The sequence below is a fragment of the Vulpes lagopus genome, chromosome 4 (genome assembly GCF_018345385.1).
Source record: "Vulpes lagopus strain Blue_001 chromosome 4, ASM1834538v1, whole genome shotgun sequence".
In the NCBI taxonomy this organism is placed as follows: Eukaryota; Metazoa; Chordata; class Mammalia; order Carnivora; family Canidae; genus Vulpes; species Vulpes lagopus.
In genome coordinates this window covers 78,209,989-78,232,874 of record NC_054827.1, presented here as the reverse complement: position 1 = coordinate 78,232,874, position 22,886 = coordinate 78,209,989, and the positions used below count along the sequence as shown (strand labels likewise).

Sequence of the window (22,886 nt, the reverse complement as noted above, 5' to 3'; positions counted from 1 at the left end):
ATAGTCTATACTTGCTATATTGAAAGAGTTGATCATTATTTTGTAATTTGCTCCATCTTAACCAGGTACACCATATTTTACTAAATAGCAGGTGCTTAATAAATTATAATTGAAAGAATGCATGTAGTTGAGAGCCCTGATGGGGCTGTGCCAATAGTCCTCTGGATTCCAGGTGGTATCTATATTGAACAGATGACTGAGTTTTGTTGGATCTGTAGCATAGCAACCACATTCTCATGTTTTCCTCCCATGTTTTGTTATTCTGTGTAATCTTTAATGTTACTTTCTCTCCACCTTATTTTAGCACTATTTTTGTATGTCCTATAGTTGTGTATATCAGATAATTATAAAGTAATGAGATTGCCTTTCTTAGTGATTCATAGAGCTTGCTAGTCTCATTTTTTAATAATACTTGGATTGCATTTTATACTTCTAAACTCACAGCTTATGAATAAATTTAGAGACATTTTGAGAGGATCTTTGTAAAAAATGAAGTATTATTTAACTTGGACTGTGGTTTTTTTAAGTGCTTGCCATATGTTATGTGAGTAGATTCCTTTAGATATGTGTGTGATATTGATATAATCTGGTATCACAGATTTTTACCCAAGTGTGAAACAAAATAAAAGATTAATTGGCTGTGTAATTATTAGGCATTAGCTTTCATCTTCTCTTCTAACACAGAAAGCCAATTTATGGCTCAGTGCATTATTTTTTCTGAGAAAATATGCTTCAAAAACTTTTCTGATTGTTAACCTTTATAATTACTCTTCTGCAGATCTGAAGATTGAGGAAATTTCTTACTCAAAACAGTAGTGGCTACTATTGTTCCTTGTGAAAAACTGAATGATATTGGTTTTGAGGATTCTTTCTTGATATTATGCTTCTCATATACTGGCCTGATCATTTGCTTTCATCATGATTCCAGAGGCAATTAGATGTATATTTTAATAGAAAATATATTTTAACTTTATTTTCTATGTCTTAATTATCTTCTGGTATTAATAATTCCATAATCTGGTTCAGTATTTCCCAAAGTATTGCATGTGATGACAATAATCAGAAATATCTAATATATATTCCAGAGCACCATTCCTGATTGAGGATTCACTCCATTTCTTTTCTTTTTTCTTTTTGGATTCACTCCATTTCTGAATCAGAATCTCTGGCGGGGAGATGGGATGGGACTCAAAAAGCTGAATTTAGAATTTTTTTAAAAAAATATTTTATTTATTTATTCATGGGAGACACACAGAGAGAGGCAGAGACATAGGTAGAGGGAGAGGCAGGCTTCTTGTGGAAAGCCAGATGTGGGACCGGATCCCAGGACTCTGGGATCATGCCCTGAGTCAAGGCAGACGCTAAACCCCTGAGCCACCCCGGTGTCCGTAAGAAATCTTTTAAAATGAAAATTTTATATATCTCTATATAAAACCAGAGAAAATAGAATAGTGAACCGCAGTGACCCACCATCTAAGTTTCAAAATTTATTGGCCTTTTGCTGATTTTCTCTCCTTTATTTTGGCTAAAGCTATTTTTATTTATTTATTTTTAAAGATTTATTTATTTATTTATTCATGAGAGACAGAGAGAGAAAGACAGACAGACAGGCAGGCAGGCAGAGGGAGAAGCAGGCTCCATGCAGGGAGCCCAATGAGGGACTCGATCCCAGGACTCCAGGATCAGGCCCTGGGCTGAAGGCAGACACTCAACTGCTGAGCCACCCAGGGATCCCCTGAAATTATTTTTATTTATATTTATTTTTTTAAGATTTTATTTATTTATTCATGAGAGAGAGAGTGAGAGAGAGAGAGAGAGAGAGAGAGAGAGGCAGAAACACAGGCAGAGGAAGGAGCAGGCTCCGTGCAGGGAGCCCGACGTGGGACTCGATCCCGGGTCTTCAGGACCAGGCTCTGGGCCCAAGGTGGTGCTAAACCGCTGAGCCACCCAGGCTGCCCCCAATTTTTAAAGCAAATTTCAGACACTGTCATTTCTCTGTAAATTCTTTAGTATGAAAGGTGGATTTCTATGGACCTTCAGCATTTGAAGCTTTTTCCCTATTGGTGGTTTCTAATTTACTAAATAAGTTATTCATTAAATTTTGTATTAAACTTATGTATAGCATATATTTGTATATAGTTGTATTGATATGACAGTCTTTGTTTTTCTTTTTTTTTTTTTTTAAGTTGAAAATAGTAGCTAATACATTTTGATTAGGGCTTTACTAAATGAAAGCATGGTTAAATAGCTTTTCCTGTGTGATTACTGCAAGTAAAAAGCTCCTTTCTTAGTCTTGGGTGCTACATGGTAATAATGCTTATTGACTTGGTGAAAAGTTGTAAGGAGACATAAAGATTCCTGAGTGTGTCTTTGGCCATGCCCCTTGCTAAAAAGGGAAAGGTTAAAAATATACACATCGGGATTAATCGCTTATTAACAGAACTCACTGAAAATGTCCATTCTAGTTAAAAATTTGGGGTGGTATAATGGAGCAAATGTGTTCGCATTGTGATAGGAATCAAAATGGATGGGGATTTGTATTTTTCAATATGTAAGCATATGTATTTCTTGATAAAAAAAAAAGGAATGTAGCATTTTTTTGCAGTTGTGTATGTGTCTGTGTATTTGTTAAGGAGAAGAAATATAACAATTGTTCAGTACTTAATATATTACTATAGGTACCATACAAGACACTTGTTGAATCTCCACCAAAATCCATGAGACATTATGATCTTCATTTTAAGAAGAAATCATGTGATAAGTGGTAATACCAAGAAGCTCAGGATTGTTTGACTTTTCTTTTTTTTTTTTTTTAAGATTTTATTTATCTATTAGCACAAGCAGGGGGAATGGCAGGCTGAGGGGAGAAGCAGGTTCTCCTTGTTGAGCCGAGAGCCCGACGTGGGCCTTGAGCCCTGGACCCAGGATCAAGACCTGGGCTGAAAGCAGACGTTTAACTGACTGAGCCACCCAGGCGCCTCGGGACTGTTTGCCCCAACTTAAAGCTGTACTCTTTCCATCACGCGTTCATGTACCAGCAGCTATGGTGAATATGCTGCTGTAGATGCCTAGGTAGAAGGTAGGAATTAAATTAGATGCTTTTTGAGGACTTGGGTTTTGTGCTGCTTCCTCTTCTCTACAGCCTCAGGGTTGGAGGGCCCCACCTGCAGAGCAGTTAGTTCTGCCATCATGTGATAGAAGGGCTCCTAAAAACATTCCTACACTATGCCAAAGTAAATAAAGAAAACACAGAACTTAAGGGAAAAATAGGTTAGGAGAACACTACTCAAAAACTTGGTCAGTGGCATGTAAAAAAGGAAGATAAGGACCTAATAAACAGTTTTACACAATAGATGTTTAATACTTAAATACTGCAAGAAGTATGGTGTGTACCTAGAGAAAACTTAAGTTTCCTTAAAGTATGTGTCAGAGGAATTGCAGATTGTGTATTCTTGTGAAATCATGGGAAGAGGGTTATCTGCTATCAAAGGGAAAGTTGTCACATTAGATGCAATTAAGTGTGGCTAACAACACACGTGTTGGATTGAGGTAGCTAGTAGATGTTTCAGGTATGTTTGTGTTCCCATGTGGCATGTTTCAGGTTGCTGCAGTTTTCTGTGTTCACCATTTCTTGAAGATGAAATCACATAAGCAAATGTGAATCCACATGACAGATTATGGATTATGGGTTATCTACATTATGCTCTCTGATATATCAATTGCATGGGAACTATTTTATGATTTTATTTTATTTTTTAAGATTTTATTATTTTATTCAGAAGAGACAGAGAGAGAGAGAGAGAGAGAGGCAGAGACACAGGCAGAGGGAGAAGCAGGCTCCGTGCAGGGAGCCTGCTGTGGGACTCGATCCGGGGACTCCAGGATCATGCCCTGGGCTGAAGGCAGGGGCTAAACCACTGAGCCACCCAAGGATCCCCCAATTTTATGATTTTAAAACCAGTGTTATAGCATAGCTGATTATACTTGGTCCATTTCTTTCCATCTATAGTTACTTCTTTTGTCATCCCCTCTAGTCTTTCAATAGCATTTATATAATGATGTATTTACATACCATTTGTATGTAACCTTAAATACATTTTACATTGATACATCTCAAATTTATGTCAATCGTGGCCTCTCTCCAAAGTTCCAGACTCGTTTCTCTAGCTGCCCCCTTGACACATCTCTTGGATATTTAGTAGACATTTCATACTGGACATATTTAAAAGTCAACTCTTTGCCTTAGAACCTGTAACTAACTGATGGAGGAGGAAAAATCAAGCCTTTTCACACAAGCCTCACTGGCTTGATGTGTTGCTGCTTGTAAAAGTGAGCCACCACTACTCTAATGCTCCGTTCAGGAGATGCTCTGAAAGATGAGGGCAGAGCAATGAACAGCCCACTTAGCCATTCATCTTCTGTGAATGGAGAAATGGTCTGAAGTTATGAAGATCTGTATTTGCAGTACTAATGACATAGTGGTCTGACAGGGGCTTGGGATCACCAAGACTAGGGATAAGGAGGTTCTAGGGAGAGTGACGTGAATAGGCACATGGAAGTAGGCACTAAGTGTGAGGCTTTTACTCCAGAGAGGACAGAAACTCCTTATTATTGGAATTAACACTTACTTTAGCTGATGAGTTTATGTTCTTAGTAGTTCTGCTAGACCATCATCTGAATGCTAAAATAATGCCTGCTGCGTGCCCCCAGAAGCTTGCCTCAAAGGGACTCCCTTTATGTGAAGGAGGCGTAACAATAGGCACACAGTCCTAAGATTCCCTGCCCTTACTATATGTCACATCACTTCGGAAGCAGTCGGCTTCAATAATGGGTTGGGATATTAAAGACTCAGCTAAGGGGATGCCTTGGGGGGCTCAGTGGTTGAGCATCTGCCTTTGGCTCGACATGGTCCTGGGGTGCCAGGATCGAGCCCCACATCGGCTCCCTGCGGGGAGCCTGCTTCTCCCTCTGCCTGTGTCTCTGCCTCTCTCTCCATGTCTCTCGTGAATAGATAGATAAATCTTAAAAAAAAAAAAAAAAGACTCAGCTAAGTTGCCAGCTCAAGGATCACATCTTGTAGGGTGGGGGTATTGTCCCCCATGATCCAGTATGTTCTCCAGTGACTGATACTTGTTCAGTGTTCTCAGTACCTGGACTACATGGGTTCAGAAGGCAAGACGTAGAAGTAAGAGTGGCTTTATCTCCATCACTGCCAGTGGCCACCTGCCAGAATTTGTGTTTCCCACTCTCATGCTTTAGGCTCTGCTGGGTTAGAAGTTCTGGTTCTGCCTGGGTCAGAGGTATCTGCCAGGAGACACACTGGAGGCTCTGCTGAGCAACCACCTGTCATTTTGGGCTTCTCATGTCAGGGACCTGCAGGCAAATAAAAGAGTTATAGTATTGTCCCAGGAGTGCTTGGTCTTGTTTACTAAGGGCACCTAAGGTTGCTATTACTTTTCGAAGCAGAAGTGCTGATGGTTGGAGAAACTCGGGATTTATTGGAACATCTCCTGGTGTTTCCATGCTCATTGATAACTGTTTTGACTATTGCCTGTTTGTGGATAAATTTAAAATCTGTTCTTTCCAGCCCCAGAGTTGGCACCAAAGTGGCTCTGTCTAATGCTGACAGAGGTGCTTATGATTGATATGAAAAATAGAATGACATTATCTAAATTAGGATTTGTATTTTGAGCTTTATTCATTCAGTTTCAGTACTTTTTTTCTATGAATTATATATCTGCTTACTAACATAAAAATAAAATTGAATTTAAAAGACTGAGAATTTAAGAGTATGAAGACTTTTTTCTAAAAGATCTTCTGGAGCACCTGAGTGGCTCAGTCCTTTAGGCATCTGACTTGATTTTGGCTAATGTATGATCTCAGGGACATGAGATCGAATCCCATGTTGGGCTTTGCACTAGGGGTGGAGCCTGTTTGAACTTTTTGCTCCTCCCCTGCTCATGCATGTGCTCGCTCTTGCTCTCTCTCAAGAAAAAAAAAAAAAAAGCTCTTCTAATTCCTTGCTTTATATAATTTTTAAGTATTAAGTGTTACAGATAAAAATATTTTCCAGGTGAAAAATACCTACAGATGTGTGTATACGTTATGTATATATGACAAAACTATCAAAAATATTAAGCATAACATAAATGCCCTCGTTGACCTGAGTCTTATCTCCCCAGTAGACATTTCTCAAGGCTCTCGCCACTTATCACTTTATGCTATCCTTAAAATTATTTCATGAAATCCACTCTGTTACTTTTTTATCCATGCCTAGATTGTTCTCCCTAGTAGCATATTCTATCCTCTGCCCCTCACTTCTGCTCTCCCCCCCCCCGATTTGGTTTGTCTATGCTCAACTTATCATAAAACTTTGAGTTTGTCTTCCTTTTTAGATTTATCCAGAGAACAGACTGTGCTTTTTTTTGGTAATCTTTTGTACCATAGTGTCCAGCACAGTGGCTGGCACACACATGGTATCAGTGAATGAAGTTTATTTATAGTTAACTGCTTATAAGAATTATTTTTGTAATTTCTGTATTTTGTAGCTTTGTAAAATCTATAAAACACCAAGAAAAGATTGTGGAGGTCTCAGAGTGTTAGAAAGTTAAAGAACTAAGGTTATGGTAAAAGGATTCCATGAAAGCATAATAATTTTATCACTGATTTGAATTAGTATATACTTATAAATAATTTATATTCAATTTCAGATTGCAGAGGAGGGATCCACCATTTCATGTGTGGTGGAGCGAACCAGAGGAGCTCTGGATTATGTGCATGTGTTTTACACCATCTCACAGATCGAATCCGACGGCATTAATTATCTTGTTGATGATTTTGCTAATGCTAGTGGAACTATCACATTCCTTCCTTGGCAGAGATCTGAGGTAAACCCTACCTTTTGTTTCCTTGAAAGCCTCCTGGAAGGCTTTTTCCTTATCTGTTGGTTCTGTAATTTGTTTGCAGGGTCTTGCTATTTAAGCAATTTATAGAGAATTAAATCATCATGTAAATATCATGGTTTAAAATGTTTTTGTACTTATTAAAGATTTTATTTAATTATTTTAGAGAGTTGTGTGCCGGGGTAGGGGTAGAGGCAGAGGGAGAGGAAGAAGCAGACTCCTCACTGAGCAAGGAGCCCAACTTGGGGCTTGATTGAAGGACCCCAAGATGATGATCTGAGTCGAAAGCAGATGCTTAATTGACTGAACCACTCAGGTGCCCCTGTTTTTGTATTTATTTATGTAAAAGAATAACAGGATTTTTGAATGATGTATATTACAGTTTTATCTGTTTTTTTTTACGTTTTTTAAATCTCAGTGTAATAAAAATGGTATGGCTTGAAGAGTTGTCAGTGTGAGTTTTTTATTATTTTTATTTGATACAATGTAGAATTCTTAATGGTACTCTGCTTTCAAATACGCCACTGAAAAATTCTTGTAACTGTAATCTCAACTTTATTTTTTAATATGGAAAAATGAGATAATTTTCTTTGCTTTGAAAATACAAGTCATCTCCAATTTTATCAAAACTTTCCATGAACCATCATTTCATTTCTGAATAGATGCTCCAGAAGTAAGTGGCGCTTCTTGCAAGTGGAATCAGGATGAGACTGTGTCCTCTATCGAATATTTTAAACAGTCTTTTAATCTATCATGTTAGAGTAGTCACATCAGTATAATTTTTCATTAAAAATATAATTAGCTTATATGTCATCAGTGATAAACAGTAAAATAGCTTAATGCTTGCAAATAAAATCTTTGAGAAAATTTCTAAGGGATTTAGGAGTTAATTGGGTGAAAAATATAAAATTGAGAGAAGATAGATTTAAAGAGTTAACACTAAACAGGAATGATCAAATCTCAATAACTTTGGGGAAGAAGGAGACTAAATATAATAAAATTTCTCCTATAGCAGGTTGCAAATAGATCCATGATAAATATTTTCCTAGTCTTTGGTAAAATGAGGAAAAATAGAACATCTAGCAAGTTTTAATAAGGCTTAAAGTATTCAATTTAAAGGACTATATTTAATCTGATACCATTTTTTTCACTACCCTTCTGGATTTAAAGTTTTTTTGTTTTTAATCAAGTAATTATATTATATGGTCCTTTTAAAATTGTTTTAACATTTTTTTTAATGTTTCTATTTGGAAAACAGGGCTGATCCCACAGATTTTCCCCTTGGGAAATTTACCAACTATAAAATGAAAATATAACTTGAAACCATTGTTGTAAAGTGGATTCATGCATATTTTGGAAGAGATAATAATCACATTTTGATCAGGAAAATAGTTACACATATTCTTGTCAAGATTTATTTAAAATATTTCCTCCTATCATTTCATTTTTAATTTCTTTAAAAAAATAATTGACCTTTAGAGCAAAAATAATAACACTGAACTATGGGATTGACTTATAAGACTACTGCTAGATACACCAGCCTCTCATTCTTACAAAGCCAATGACAGGGTCTTGAGATGTCACTAGTGCTCCATGTCTGTGCTTTATAGTATGCACAGCAGTAAGGTAGCCTCCACTTTGCTGCTGCCTTCCAGATATCTGGAGGGTGCAACTAACTGAATATACATAAATCATATCTGAAAACCTAGCTGCAAGGGAGTCTGGAAAGTGTGTGGTATGTCTGTGTGGTGTTTCTCTAAGGTACAGGAAAGTATATTGAAAATGTCTTTTTCAAGTTTTTTTTAAATGACCAATTAATTATAAAATCAATTAAGCAAGTTATGAAGACTTTAAAAATAGAACAGAGGGACACCTGGGTGGCTCAGTGGTTGGGCATCTGCCTTCAACCCACGGTGTGATCCTACAATCTGGGATCGAGTCCTATATCAGGCTCCCTGTGATGATCCTGCTTCTCCTTCTGCTTGTGTCTCTGCCTCTCTCTCTCTGTCTATCTCTCATGAATAAATAAATAAATCTTTAAGAAAAAAATAGAACAGAAAGTAGAGTATATATCATGTAGTAACATAAAGGTAAATACTTTTTTGGTTTACTGAGTTACTATGTAAAATACATTTATTTATATCTTGATAGGGTCTTCATTCACTAAAATGAATGATTACTTTGGTATGCTTTAACCCCTTAAAAATATTTGCTGCTTTATTTTTAGTGTACATCTTGATGTTTTGGTGTTACTTTTCAGAGCAGCATTTATTAGCTTGCTTCCTAGGGGCAAGACATTTTAAATCATCAAACTAAATATTGTTCTCTTTAGTTTAAAAATGATGACATGATTTGGGTAGTAGGTGTCATTTTTACACTTCCCTCTCAGTATATCGGCTATGCCATATATTACTTTTTTTATTTAAAATCTTGATAAAAATGAACATAAAAACTGAATTCAGATTCTACCTCAGACCTACTAAATCACACTCTCTAGAAAAACTACATTAAAAAAAAAAGATCCATCAGTTCTGGGTCTTTTCTCTCCAGAACAAATCTATTTTTCTTCATCTCCACTGTCTCTGCATTAGTTCAGAATCTCATTATTTTTGTTCAGTCACCTCCTATCTCAACTCCTAGCATCCTTTCTTGCCCTGTCCACTCTGTTTACATTCTCATTTTGTCAATTTCCTGCTTATGATTCTTCAGTTTCATGCCACTGCCTTTGGAATAAGGTTCGATTTTTATTAGCATATGAAAATGTATTGCTGTCATGTTTTAATCATCAAAATTTGTGATCATGGTCTTTCCTTCTTGGCTTTGTATAAGGCCAAAAGAGAGACATTGGCTACTTTGACAATTTTAAAGCCAGCTCCAGGAATGTCACCAACAGCGTGACCCTTTGCTATCACATACAGCAATCAGAACTACATCATTTTCCTGGAATAAAATCAACAGTTTACTTCTGGTGTCAGGAGCAATCACTAAAAATACCTGTTCATCAAATAAAAATTGGAAGAAACTATTTCAGAAATAAAAACTGTAATAAACTGAAACACCTCAATAAAATTGAAACAACCATTTTTGGGTACAAAGGCTGTGCTTTTTTTTTTTTTTTTTTTCCATCATCAGCTGGACCCTGACCCAATTCCTGATGGCACAGTTTGGCTATTTGGCTTCAACTCTTTTTTCCCAGCATAATTCCCTTTGAGTGGGATGTACCTCTAAAAGCATTGGCCTTCAGGACTCTGCCCAAATGGATTTTCTTGTACTGTTTATCTTGGCACTTCTGATCTCGACAGTGGCTATGGAGCTTCTTGACTGTAGGAAGACCACAACATCTGCTCATCCTGCTGGTACCACGGGCCTGAGCAAAAGAGTCAATTTTTTTTTTAATGATAGTGTAAAAGATCCCTGTGATCTGACTCTTGATTATCTATCCAGCCTTATCTCCTGCTTCAGCCGTGGTGGTCTAATTGCAGGCCTCTGTGCGCCTTATTCTTTCATGCACTGTGCCTTTACAAGTGTTTCTTTTACTTGGAATGCCCTTCCCATTTATAATTTCAACTAATACCTTAGGACTTGCTTAAAACGTATCTGTTGCAAAATCTTTAGAAGGTAGAGTTGGTTGGGTTTTTTTGTCTGTACATAATTCTGTCATGACTATTAACATGTATTTATTTTAAATCTTGCAACATTTTTAATATGTGCCATATATTAAACACTATAATATCAGAACTAGGCAACAAATCTGCTAACTAGCATTTTACATTGCATTTTAAATGTTTTCTTCGTAGATTCTCTCCTACAGTAGACTGTGAGCCTCTTAGGGACTGGAGCCATTTCTAACCCTAGCACATTGTAGGTGTGGTAATGCTAATTCAGTTAGTAAAAGAAGGGTGAATTGTTTTTTTACTTCAAATTTTGACTTAAATTTTTTGGAGCATGGCTGAATTATTATTATTTTTTGGAAGGATCACTTGTGCCATAATTGCAAGGTCCATCGTGAATCTCTTTCCTAAAATGCGGCTACTGTGTATGTCAGGCATTCCTTAATGGATCATGTTAAGTAGTAACTTCAATTAAATATAACTTAATTGGCTGTTCTATTTTCTTCTGTTAAGTGGTAAGTAATTTCTGTATACCTCATTGCTTCATGCCTTTGGATTTTTACATTTTAGGTCCTGAATCTGTATGTTCTTGATGATGATATTCCTGAGCTTAATGAGTATTTCCGTGTGACACTGGTTTCTGCAGTTCCTGGAGATGGGAAGCTAGGTTCAACTCCTACCAGTGGTGCAAGTATAGACCCTGAAAAGGAAACAACAGATATCACCATCAAAGCTAGTGATCATCCATATGGTAATCAAGCCCTTTGCAATAATCCTCTCTTCTCTGAGTGTACTTGGTCTAGTTAAAAACTTCTTAAGGAACTTTTTGCAAATGATTGAAATAGAACTTCTTAGTTCTAGGCCCTCTAACTTCTAGGCTCTTGAAGTTCTGAGCTGCCATTATGAGGGACATTGTTTATAAAAGAAAATAAAAAGATCAATTTCTGAAGTTTAAAAATATGTTTTGCGAAGTACATACAGGATTATTTAAAATGAAAAAAAGTATTCCTATTCATGGCTTTCAATTTTTTTTTTTTAATTTAAAAAATTATCCTATTGTGATATGTTACCCCTAACTAATTGAAGTACTTTGTAATTTATATTTTATTAAGCTTCAAGAATTGGAGTTAATGCTGTTTATATTAATTCCTTTTTGTGCTGCAAAGTGATAATTTTCTTAATGGGGGAATAATTATAGATATCTGTCCTAAAAAATTGAGGCTATTTTTCTACATTGAAAATTAATAGTTCTTTTGTAGGAATAAAGCAAGAACAACTATTAAAAGGTCTGTGTAGGAAACTTGGGAGACTCCTCAACTCTGATTTTCTTAGTTAAATTTTTCTTAAGTATTTTGCAAATATTTAGAGTGGCATTAATCATGTTCTGCTCTAAGTACAAGAATGAATTTTAGAGATGCAAATATGAGATTCTTTGGGCAGAGACAAGGAAAATTATCATTTTAACTTTGAGCATTTTGAAAACTCATATTCTGTGTCAAAAGCATGTTAATTGAATATTCACTAAAGTCTTTTCTAAATGAAAGCCCTCAAAATTTTATTCTGGTGATCAAAATAATTGTGCAAGATTGTTTCGAATGGAAAAGATGTTCTTCCACAGATCATGGGGGCCCGAATGTCCTGCCTTTCTTTGTTTCCTACAGGCTTGCTTCAGTTCTCCACAGGACTGCCCCCTCAACCTGAGGACACAATGACCCTGCCCACAAGCAGTATTCCACACATCACTGTGCAGGAGGAAGATGGAGAAGTGAGGTTATTGGTCGTCCGGGCACAGGGGCTCCTGGGTAGGGTGTTGGCAGAATTTAGAACAGTCCCACTGACGGCATTCAGTCCTGAGGACTACCAGGTAAATTGTTTAATCCTTTAGAAGTGGTGCGTGCCCTTGTCAGACTCTGTCCTTCTCTTGGAGGCCTGGAAGGGACTTGCACTAGTCCCAGGACATACTCAACAAGGAAAATAAGCACTGACAGCTCTCTCACCTTTTACATTTCTGTGACTGAGGTACTTCAGTCCTTTGAAGCCTGACATTTAAGTAGTATTATACTGATGATTCCACTTGCACCTTGTATTTGTGATAGTTTTCATTTCTATTCTTTATTTTAGTGTTACAAGTTTTGATCAGGTATATTAACAATGGTTTCTTACACATTTAAATCCTCTTATTGGGGCATCTGGGTGACTCAGTGGTTGAGCGTCTGCCTTCAGCTCAGGTTGTGATCCCGGGGTCCTGGGATCAAGTCTCACATCAGGCTCCCAACAGGGAGCCTGCTTCTTCCTCTGCCTGTGTCTCTGTCTCTGTCTCTTTCTCTGTGTCTCTCATGGATAAATAAGAAAATCTTTAAAAAAAATAAATCCTCTTATTTATGTCCATCAAATGGGACCAGATTTGTGAAGAAATTATATGTCATGTCCTTTCCATTTTAATTATATTTTTCTCAAGTGAAAAGCGGTGTGGTGCTCGCAAACAGAAACTGGGATTTTGAACCAGACCAAACTGGGTTTAAACTGCTCTTCTAAATGTGTGGCCTTGGGAACTCAAATCTTCCTGACCTCAATTTCCTGATCATTAAGAGGAGACAATATCTGCTGGGTAGGATTGCTCTGAGGATGGATGGCAGCATTTTAAGTGTCACGTACTGTACATGGCACATATACAGTGACAGTAATCACTGCTTATTCTTATTATCACCAGTATTCATTCATATTAAGCAAATGCTTGTAATTTCTTCTTGGCTGTGCTTCTTAGGAAGTATTTTATATCCTTCAACATTTCTGTTTTCCCAAAGAATCACCTTCTTTCAGTTTAATAACAGTTTCCCTGTTTTTCTCCTTCTTCCTGAGAAGACCTGCACAATGGTGCAGTGTCTAGTAATTTGTATAGCCTTTCTGCTCAAACTTCAGAAATATCGGCTAATTGAATTCAATTAATTTTAGCTGTAGTCCAGTTGGCAGAGTTTTTTTTTTCAGATTTCTTCTTTCCCAAACTTTTTTACTTGGGCAATATATATTTCTCTTCCCTTGACGTTACACCTTTAATTTGGTATATAACATATTCCACAAGAATGACAGCTTAGCTTAGAATTCTCTGCATTTTCTTAAAGAAATACTTTAGTTCTTATATTGATAGTGTCCGGTTCTTAGGTAGTCTGGAAAGCCCCAATCTCCACTTGGATTACCATTTGCTTTAATAACTAAAACCAAAATAAAACAAAACCTATGCCTCCTTCTTTCATGACTATCAGAAAGCTACTACCCTTGAAGACCTCTGAGTTGAGTTTTAGGGTACTTGGATATCCTGTCTGGCTTTGGATTCACCACGTTGAACTGTGATCTTTGCTTTGTCCCTGAAAACTTGATAAATAATTTGTCTCCACTTCTCTATGATGGGTCAGCTGTCTCTGATCTGCATTAGCACAAAAGTAGGGCTTCTTAGGCGCTGTGTGTTAGCATGTATGTATTGTGGGAAGGAGGGGAAGTGCCAGGAGAGATCATCTACAGGAGAGGATACAGTTGAATATCAGATATCATTGTTCTTTTTTTTAAAGGATTTTATTTATTCATTTATTTATTTATGAGAGACACAGAGAGAGAGAGAGGCAGAGACACAGGCAGAGGGAGAAGCAGGCTCCCTGTGGTGAGCCTGATGTGGGACTCGATCCTGGGACTCCGGGATCACGACCTGAGCCAAAGGCAGATGCTCAATTACTGAGCCATCCAGGTGCCCCAGACATCATCGTTCTTTTTTTTTTTTTTTTTTTTTATTTATGATAGTCACACAGAGAGAGAGAGAGAGAGGCAGAGACACAGGCAGAGGGGGAAGCAGGCTCCATGCACCGGGAGCCGGACGTGGGATTCGATCCCGAGTCTCCAGGATCGCGCCCTAGGCCAAAGGCAGGCGCTAAACCGCTGCGCCACCCAGGGATCCCCGACATCATCGTTCTTAACCTTATTCTCATATACTGAGGTACAGGTGATCCCCACCATCCAGGTGCTTACTTCCAGCTCTTGATAGTGATATGAAACAACTGATTAGTGACTGAATCACAGTTGTAGGCATATTCAGGATTGGTACTCTGGGAGAGAGGTGGGTATTGACATAGTCAAGGTAGTTAAGGAGGCCTTGTTTAGGGAAGTGATACCTATGCAGAGTGCTGAAGTTTAAGGAGGAGGAAAGTAGTAAACTAAATGAAGGGGGAAAGCACTACTAGAGACTGGTAAAATAGCATGAGTAAAATGTTAAATGGTCCTAATGAGGAGCAGAAAGAAGACCAGTGCTTCTGGAGTGTGGAGAGCTAGGTGTCATGTTAAAAGATAAGATATGTGGGCACTGGGATTTTGCTAGGCCTTAGAAATCATGTACTCTTGTGCCTTATGTTTTAAAAACAAAGAAGTAATTGAAAGGTATTATGTATTTATAAAAAATCATTAGTCTGAACTGAGGAGAAAGAATTGAAAGATACAAGCACTAAATATAGGAAGACCAGCAAGGAGTCCATTTTGTAGAACAAGGCAAAAGGTGTTATTAGTATCTTGAACTAGGTAGGTAGTGGTATAGATGTGAAGGAGAAGATAGGCTCAAGAAATGTGTCAGAGTTAAAATGGCAGGATTTGAAGATTGTTTAGTGCTAAGGATAAGGCAGAAAAGAGTGTCAAGAGTGACTCCCTAGTTCCTGGCATGAGTAACTTGCTTCTGTGTAACTTAGTACTGTGGAGAGGATTGGATAAAGCATAGATTTTTTAAGGGAAAAATCATGAATTAAAAATCCTGACAGAAATTATAAGAAAACTTTGAAATAGGAATTAAGAGTTAAGTCTGGATATCAGAGTTTGGAGACAGAATTTGAGACTGGAGAATAATAAATAACATTTGAAGGCTAAGTGTATAGTAGCCTTGTCTAGAGAGAGAGTCTAGAGAGAGTCTGATGAACAGAAGTTTTTAGAGGTTGTAAGGAGACTGTTAAAATCAACAAAGAACACTAAAAAGGATGAGCTAAAAAGGTAAGGAAAAATTGAGAGTGTGATATGGAATATCAGAGAAGAACATACTTCTGGAAGAGGGAATGGCTCATTGTGTAGGATATTGCTAAGGTCAAGTTAAGATGGTTTCCTAAGGCAGTCAAATATCATTTCTGTTGTTATGACTCATAGAGTTAACTCCATTGATGACTATCCTCTAGACAGAGTTAATTACTTCCTTCTTGAGGAAACTGTATGCCATTTACAGCAGTTATTATTCTATCTGGATTATATTACATGGTTAACACTCCTTATAGAATCTAGCTAAAATTTATCTTGGCTGCTTTTGAATCCCAAGCATCTAAAATGGTACCATGTCCATGATACCATGCATTTGATAAATATTGAAAAAAGTAAATAAATGAGTGAGTAGGTAAATTGGTACTTCTGTTTCTCAATTTAGCTTTAAGATCATTAATAGCTACTGAGAATGAAATATAGTTTACCCACACAAGTTAATAACACTAGAAAAATTTAAACAACTTTAAAATATGTTCTCATGAGTTGGGGGGAAAAAAGGGCCTTATGACTTTTAACTTAACTTTTTTGTTTTTGCTATAGTATGTGAACTTTTCTGATGAGAGATCTATATTATGAATTGCAGTTGGAAGTATAATCAAGAAAGTGTTAACGCCCAATAGACTGGTCTTTATTATTATTTGGAGAGATTCTCAGAATAAAAACGTGAAAATGCCATTGTTATACATTGAGTATTTATATTACTTAGTGATATAATTTGAACAGTTCTAAATATACTTGGTCAAAAGTTATGTACATTTCATTGAATTAATTTAGGAATTTGTGGATGTCACCTATTCAGATTTCTCATTTGCCTTAAGTACTTTTTTTTTTTTTTTTTACTGAATAGGCAAACAAGAGAAATAAAAATCCATCTGCTTTACCTAGTTGAATATTTATTTAGAATTTATATTGAACACTATTCATATCCATTTAAGTGTTTTCAGGTTTATATTTTATTTATTTAAATTATCTTGGTTTATTTATTTGAGAGAGAGAAAACACATGGTGGGGAGGGGCAGAGGGAGAGGGAAAGGCAGACCCCCCTGAGCAGGGAGCCTGAGGCAGGGCTTCATTTTAGGACTCTGAGACCATGATTCAAGCTGAAGGCAAATGCTTACCCAACTGAGCTATGCAGGCTCAGGTTTATATTTTACTTATGTTCTTTTGTTTCAGTATTTTTAATAATTTGGGACATAGAAAACATTCTCATCTTGCACATTAACACACAGAATAATTCTAATCTAGTGGATAAATCTTTTGTTTGTATTTCAGAGTGTTGCTGGAACCTTAGAATTTCAACCAGGAGAAAGATATAAGTACATTTCTGTTAATATCACTGATAATTCTGTCCCTGAATTGGAAAAATCTTTTAAAGTTGAGTTATTGAACTTGGAGGGAGGAGGTAAGCTGATGACTCAAAAGTATCAACTATTTGCTTGTCTGTATGGAAAATTTCCTCAAATTTCCCTTCCCTGTGTTCCCAAAACCCCAGGTGAAAGCAAAGAAGGTCAAGCCAGGGAAAAGATTAAACAACGGCCACAGCTTGGATGACTGCATAAAGCAGTAAAAATATGCTGGATGGTGTGTTTGGAGGGTGACATGTAAAAATACCATCTTTGTTTGCCCTCCAGAGACAAGTCCTTACATCCCCAAATCATATTTTTTGTGAAACGACTTCATTAATTAGAGGTCACTATAAAACATTTGAAAAGTTGTTGTTTGTATCACTTGTAGTTAATAATACTTAATGTGATGGAGAAAACGTTAATGATCATTATTCTGTGATAAGGAACATTAAGTATTCTTTAGAAGTAATATTTCTGGTCATAGTGATACTTGGTATTTTATGTGGAAACTTCTTCCTGTATCTCTAGATTATACATTGTTAGGTATTGTACATGAGTTCTCACTTGAAAACCTATCTTGCAGCCTCTTAGTAAACAATAGTGACAGAGAATTTCATTTTTCCCTCAGTGAGTTGGGCTTGGAGTAAAGGAATCTAGACACTGGCTTCTATTCCCCAAGTCAGAGCTAGGGACTAAGAAGTGCAGTATTTTTAGGAGCTAAATTCACCTGAGGGTTAAGGGAAAAACTGTTATTTCATATTGTTTTGTCTTTAAAACCAACTCTACATAACATAGACATCTGCTGGATGTTTTATGTTATTCAGAGTGCATCGGTGTTGAACTTTACCCTCTCTTATGACTTGTAGCTAATATGGGGGATGCACTGGATATTCTCTAAAACTCATTTTGCCTCTTAGTCCTCTAAGGTTATTTCAGATTTGGGGGGCCATAATGTCTGGTGTATCCCAGTCTGGCTGATGGGAAGAGTAGAAGAGCAGAACAGATCTTAAACTCGTATGTCAATCAAGGATACTGTAGAAGCACATAGACATGGATGTGGACTTGCTTCTCTTACTCCTCTTCTCTTCCACCATTGTCATTGTTACACTTCCTGTCTTCTTTTTAAACTGTTAGTAAAGTAATGGGTAGGGTATAAGATGTATTGGAAGTGAAGGTAGAAGCACTTTCTCTTTGTCTTAGTCCTTATATATTGCCAAGTGCTTTATTTTTTACATTATTTATTTGGTCTTTAGAATAGTCCTGTTAAAGGCAGCACATTTTTTTTTAGGTGAGAAAACTGAGGTACCAAGAGTTTTAATGACCTGTTGGAGGTTTTACAGTGGGTATTTCTCACAGCCAGCCTGAAACAGATTGTTGTAGACTGCTTATCTAGGGTTCTTTCTACCATGTCAGTAGCAAAAGGGTGATCAACTCTGAGAATGGTAAATAAAGTGGGAATTTGAACCTTTGGCTGGAGGGAAATGTTAGACACATTTCGCTAATTTTGAGTTGATTGAGGTGAGTGGTAAGGTGACTCTGTTATAGTCATAATCATATAGGCCTAACCATGTGATTATACACAACCACAAATATTTTTTAAATGTTTAAAATGTTAAAAACAATTTACATTGCTTTAAGTATGTGATTTAAAAAGACGGTTGGGCAGCCCGGGTGGCTCAGTGGTTTAGCGCCACCCTCAGACAAGGACGTGATCCTAGAGACCTGGGATCCAGTCCCACGTCAGACTCCCTGCATGGAGCCTGCTTCTCCCTCTGCCTGTGCCTCTGCCTCTCTGTTTCTCAAATAAATAAAAATCTTTTTTAAAAAAGTCAGTTGGTTAAGTTGGCAGAAATGGGAAATACCAATTACAACTTACTTGGAGTATTTCCTAATGCTATGGATGACTTTTCAATAAATTGGTAGCTTGACTAATGTTATACTTTTACATTCAAAAATAGTGTTATACTTTTACCACTTAAAAATATATTTTCTGTGGAAGAATGCATGTCATAGGGTGACTATTACTACATTTTCATCTTTTCTGGATATGTTTTAAGAGCTCTCCATTTTCTCATTGTGTCAATGTGTATTGTGTGGGTGTGTCTCTGTGTCTTCTTGTGAAGTGACTGAATTCTTTAGGGTTGATGGCAGTGGTAGTGGTGACGGGGACATGGAATTCTTCCTTCCAACTATTCACAAGCATGGTAAGCAGCTCTTCCAAGGCCCTTTACTAGTCTACATTTTAACTCTTCTTTTCAGAGACAATACTAACCAATTATTTATACCTACTGTGTGCAGGTTCTTTACATATTTTATCTCAGTAACCATAACAGCAACTTTATATTTACTCTGTGTTATAGTTACCTACCTAGAAAGTGATCAAGCCAGAATCAAGTCCTTGCCTGCCTCCAAAGCCCAGACTTCCCTTAGTATGAACCCAATAGAGTTTCTTGATTCCAACTATAATAGAAATTTTGCTTGAATATCAGTCATAAAATGATTTTTAAAAAATATTTTACATAGCTTTGAATACCTAGAACATTTATATTTTTATGTTAAATGTATCATGCTTATTGTATTTACAGAAAGAACCAGCAGTCTTTACATGTAGCATTTAATCAAAACAGGAAAAAAGAAATTAAAAAGGCAGTAAATGGGGAGAATAAGTTGTCAGTGAGTGGGAGGGAATACTCAAAAGAGAATGCATTTGATTCATATGCAAGCGTGATTCAGCTTTTTACCTCAAACACTTTTTTTTTTGTATTGGGAGAAAAATGCATAGAATACTCATTTCTGGAGGGAGAACTTTTTCTAATCCTCAAATGTTCCTTTTTCACAATTTCAGGTTTTATATTTTAAGGTTAGAACTCATGTTGCCACTCTTCTCATTCCTAACTTTCATCAGTGCCTCATGTAACTACTGTATTTAATTACTGTGTTACTTTTGGAATTGTTCATTTTCTGTCTGTATATATTAATACAACATAATAGTTGAATATACTTCTTAGGAAAAAAATTCAGTATTTCTGTAGGTATTGGCACTTCTTTAGTTACAAGACTGGAGTGTTTGGGCGCCAGGAGAGGTAGATCTATAATATCATAATATGATAATAAAATAGACCTAGAACTCATGCACATTTAGAAACCAAGAATCTGTTCAGTCAGATTGATAAAAATCATAGGGAAACTGTTTCATGAAGGTAAGAGTCATTTTGGCTCCTGTTCTTCTGAGGTCAGCAAAGGTCGTGGGAGACTTTCCTCATATACTCTGTGTGGAAGAATGTTCTCTTTCATAGAGCAGAAAAAGAAAAACAAGTTTTCCTTATTCATCTCCAAGTGCTTATACAGCACTTGTATATCATGGTGGTGCCAAAATAGAGAAAGGTCATAAAAGCATGAATATGTGTGGCAACCATTTGTGTCTGCCTTTCTTTCTAAAACAAATTAGAATGTACTCAATGAATGGTAAAACTCTTTTCAAAAAGTTGTTCCTTGGCTTTTCCTTTGGTTTGTAAATTACTTATTAACATTTTCTTGCTATTTGTTGGAACTTATTCATGCAGCCAGTCTAGGAGTGGCTTCACAAATACTAGTGACAATTGCAGCCTCTGACCATGCTCATGGTATATTTGAATTTAGCCCTGAGTCACTCTTTGTCAGTGGAACTGAACCAGAAGATGGGTACAGCACTGTTATATTAAATGTGAGTACATTTTTTCTTCCAGTCTTAGACACTTTCTGTTCTTTTAAAACTTTTATTGTATTATGAAGGTGTCCTTTATGTTTGTTTTTTTTTCCTTTTTAGGTACAGGGGGAATGACCCTGGTGGAACACACAATACAGATTAATAATTGAATAGTAATTTGACATTTGTCTTTGTATGTAGTTTTGCATATAAGTTTGTCTTATGATTTTGAGGACTCCTGACTCTTTAAGGAATATAGTAGAGTCATACAAGTATTAATTTACATAGATTTTGTATTAATTCACTTAGGCTGTGGAAACAAATGTCTCCTAAAGCTCACTGGCTTAATATAACAAAGATTTGTTTTTCTACCGATGTGTTTCTGGAGCCTAACTTGACAGTCACCAGTTATTGAGGCATCAAGGATCACAGAGGTAGCATCTCAGCAGGTGCTTCTGTCTTCACGGAGGGGGAAAGTGTGGATGTGGAGAACTGCATATGGCTCTTAGAGTTTCTTTCTGGAAGTGATTCATAACATTTCCACATTTTCACTTAGTCACATGGTCAAAAGTCACATGGCCATGCCTAATGTTAATGGGTAGAAAAATGCAATCCTATCTCATCTCTCACCCAAAAGGAAATAAAATCCAAAACATTTGTGAACACCAGTTCATAATGACAACTCTATATGATGTGTGTGTGTGTGTGTGTGTGTGTGTGTGTGTACTTCCTCCTCTGCTTTGTTCAGTTAGGAATTAAGTTGAATTCAATTGTTAAACAACTGGGAGGAGCTAGAAGCTTGCTCAGCCTCCTCAGATTTTGTATAAATAATGATGAAAGATTACTCAATGGCAGATTTTCAATAAGTTGTTGTGGAGTAATTTGAACAATCTTAGAAAGGATAATTATTCAAAAAAAGAAAAAAGAATTAAGGGAAAAAGATTAAGTCTTCTAAAATCCCTATCTTGAATGTTATTTTAAGTTAACATTTGTATTTAAAGCTATTTTTATTCCCCTTAATATATTATTGGCAAAAGTATTGCTGAAGTATATTTTAGTGAACTTTAGGAGAAATATGTTTTTTGGTGAGTTTTTCATATTATATTGAAGATAAAAGAAAATATAATTTGTTTTCAAAAATGAGTTTCATGGCTAACTTTTCAGAAAATATCACTCATTTATTACTTACAATGAAGTATATACCAATATACCATCTTTGTAGTAAAAGCAAAAATTTTCATGAGTATACTTACATATGATAATTACATTTGCTTCATTACTAATTTATGATTGCAGGAAACATACCGCTGTAGTTTAGTTAGTAGCTAAAAATGTTCAATCAATTTGTAGCTTTGTGCAATAATCACTTTTTAAGTACTCTGAGGGTCCTCAAAGATGGGTAGTACTTGGCCTTGCCTCCAAGAATCTTATATTCTTGAGAAAAACTAGTAGAAAATAAAATAAAAATTTAATATCTTGCTATCATTCTATATTTACAAACCTCTAAATCAGTGATTTTAATCTCTCTTTTAATACATTTTGCTATTAAATATTTTATAGATTATAAGAAGCCGTGGAGCTCTGTCTCAAGTGACTTTGTTTTGGAGCATAGGCTCTGATCCTGATGGCGATCTTGCCTTCACCTCTGGCAATGTCACATTTGAGATTGGGCAGACGAGTGCCAACATCACATTGGAAATACTTCCAGATGAAGATCCAGAACTGGATAAGGCCTTCTCTGTGTCAATCCTCAGTGTCTCCAGTGGTTCCTTGGGAGTTCATACTAATGCCACATTAACAGTTTTGGCTAGTGATGATCCTTGTGGAATCTTCATCTTTTCTGAGAAAAATAGACCTATCAAAGTTGAGGAAGCAATGCAAAATATCACGCTGTCAGTGATAAGGTTAAAAGGCCTCATGGGAAAAGTCATAGTCACATACACAACGCTGGATGATATGGAAAAACCGCCTTATTTTCCACCTAGTATAGCCAGAGCAACTCAAGGAAGAGACTATATACCAGCTTCTGGATTTGCTCTTTTCAGAGCCAATCAGAGTGAGGCAACCATAACTATTTCAATTTTGGATGATGATGAACCAGAAAGATCGGAGTCTGTGTTTATTGAACTACTGAACTCTACTTTAATAGAGAAAGTACAGAATCGCCCAAGTAAGTAACCATTAGTGTGTTATTATTATTATTGGAGGTAAGAATCCTAAAAAAATAAATCAAGAATTGGTATAGTAGAAAATTATATAAAAATAGTAAGCTCCAGTTTTGAAAGTA

The 22,886-nt window shown here is 36.4% G+C and overlaps 1 protein-coding gene and 1 pseudogene across 4 annotated transcripts in view; one reads left to right on the top strand and one right to left on the bottom strand.

Moving 5' to 3' along the window:
- The window catches only part of ADGRV1 (adhesion G protein-coupled receptor V1), a 530,856-nt gene that overhangs the window by 84,401 nt on the left and 423,569 nt on the right, over nucleotides 1-22,886 (top strand). For all 4 annotated transcript variants that reach the window (XM_041752702.1, XM_041752703.1, XM_041752704.1 and 1 more), the window contains 7 exons: nucleotides 6,711-6,887; nucleotides 11,084-11,264; nucleotides 12,175-12,377; nucleotides 16,841-16,970; nucleotides 19,038-19,118; nucleotides 20,478-20,617; nucleotides 22,160-22,769. In XM_041752702.1, coding sequence (XP_041608636.1) covers nucleotides 6,711-6,887; nucleotides 11,084-11,264; nucleotides 12,175-12,377; nucleotides 16,841-16,970; nucleotides 19,038-19,118; nucleotides 20,478-20,617; nucleotides 22,160-22,769 — 1,522 coding nt within the window. The remainder of the gene's footprint in view (nucleotides 1-6,710; nucleotides 6,888-11,083; nucleotides 11,265-12,174; nucleotides 12,378-16,840; nucleotides 16,971-19,037; nucleotides 19,119-20,477; nucleotides 20,618-22,159; nucleotides 22,770-22,886) is intronic.
- Nucleotides 9,701-10,251, bottom strand: LOC121489548 (annotated as a pseudogene).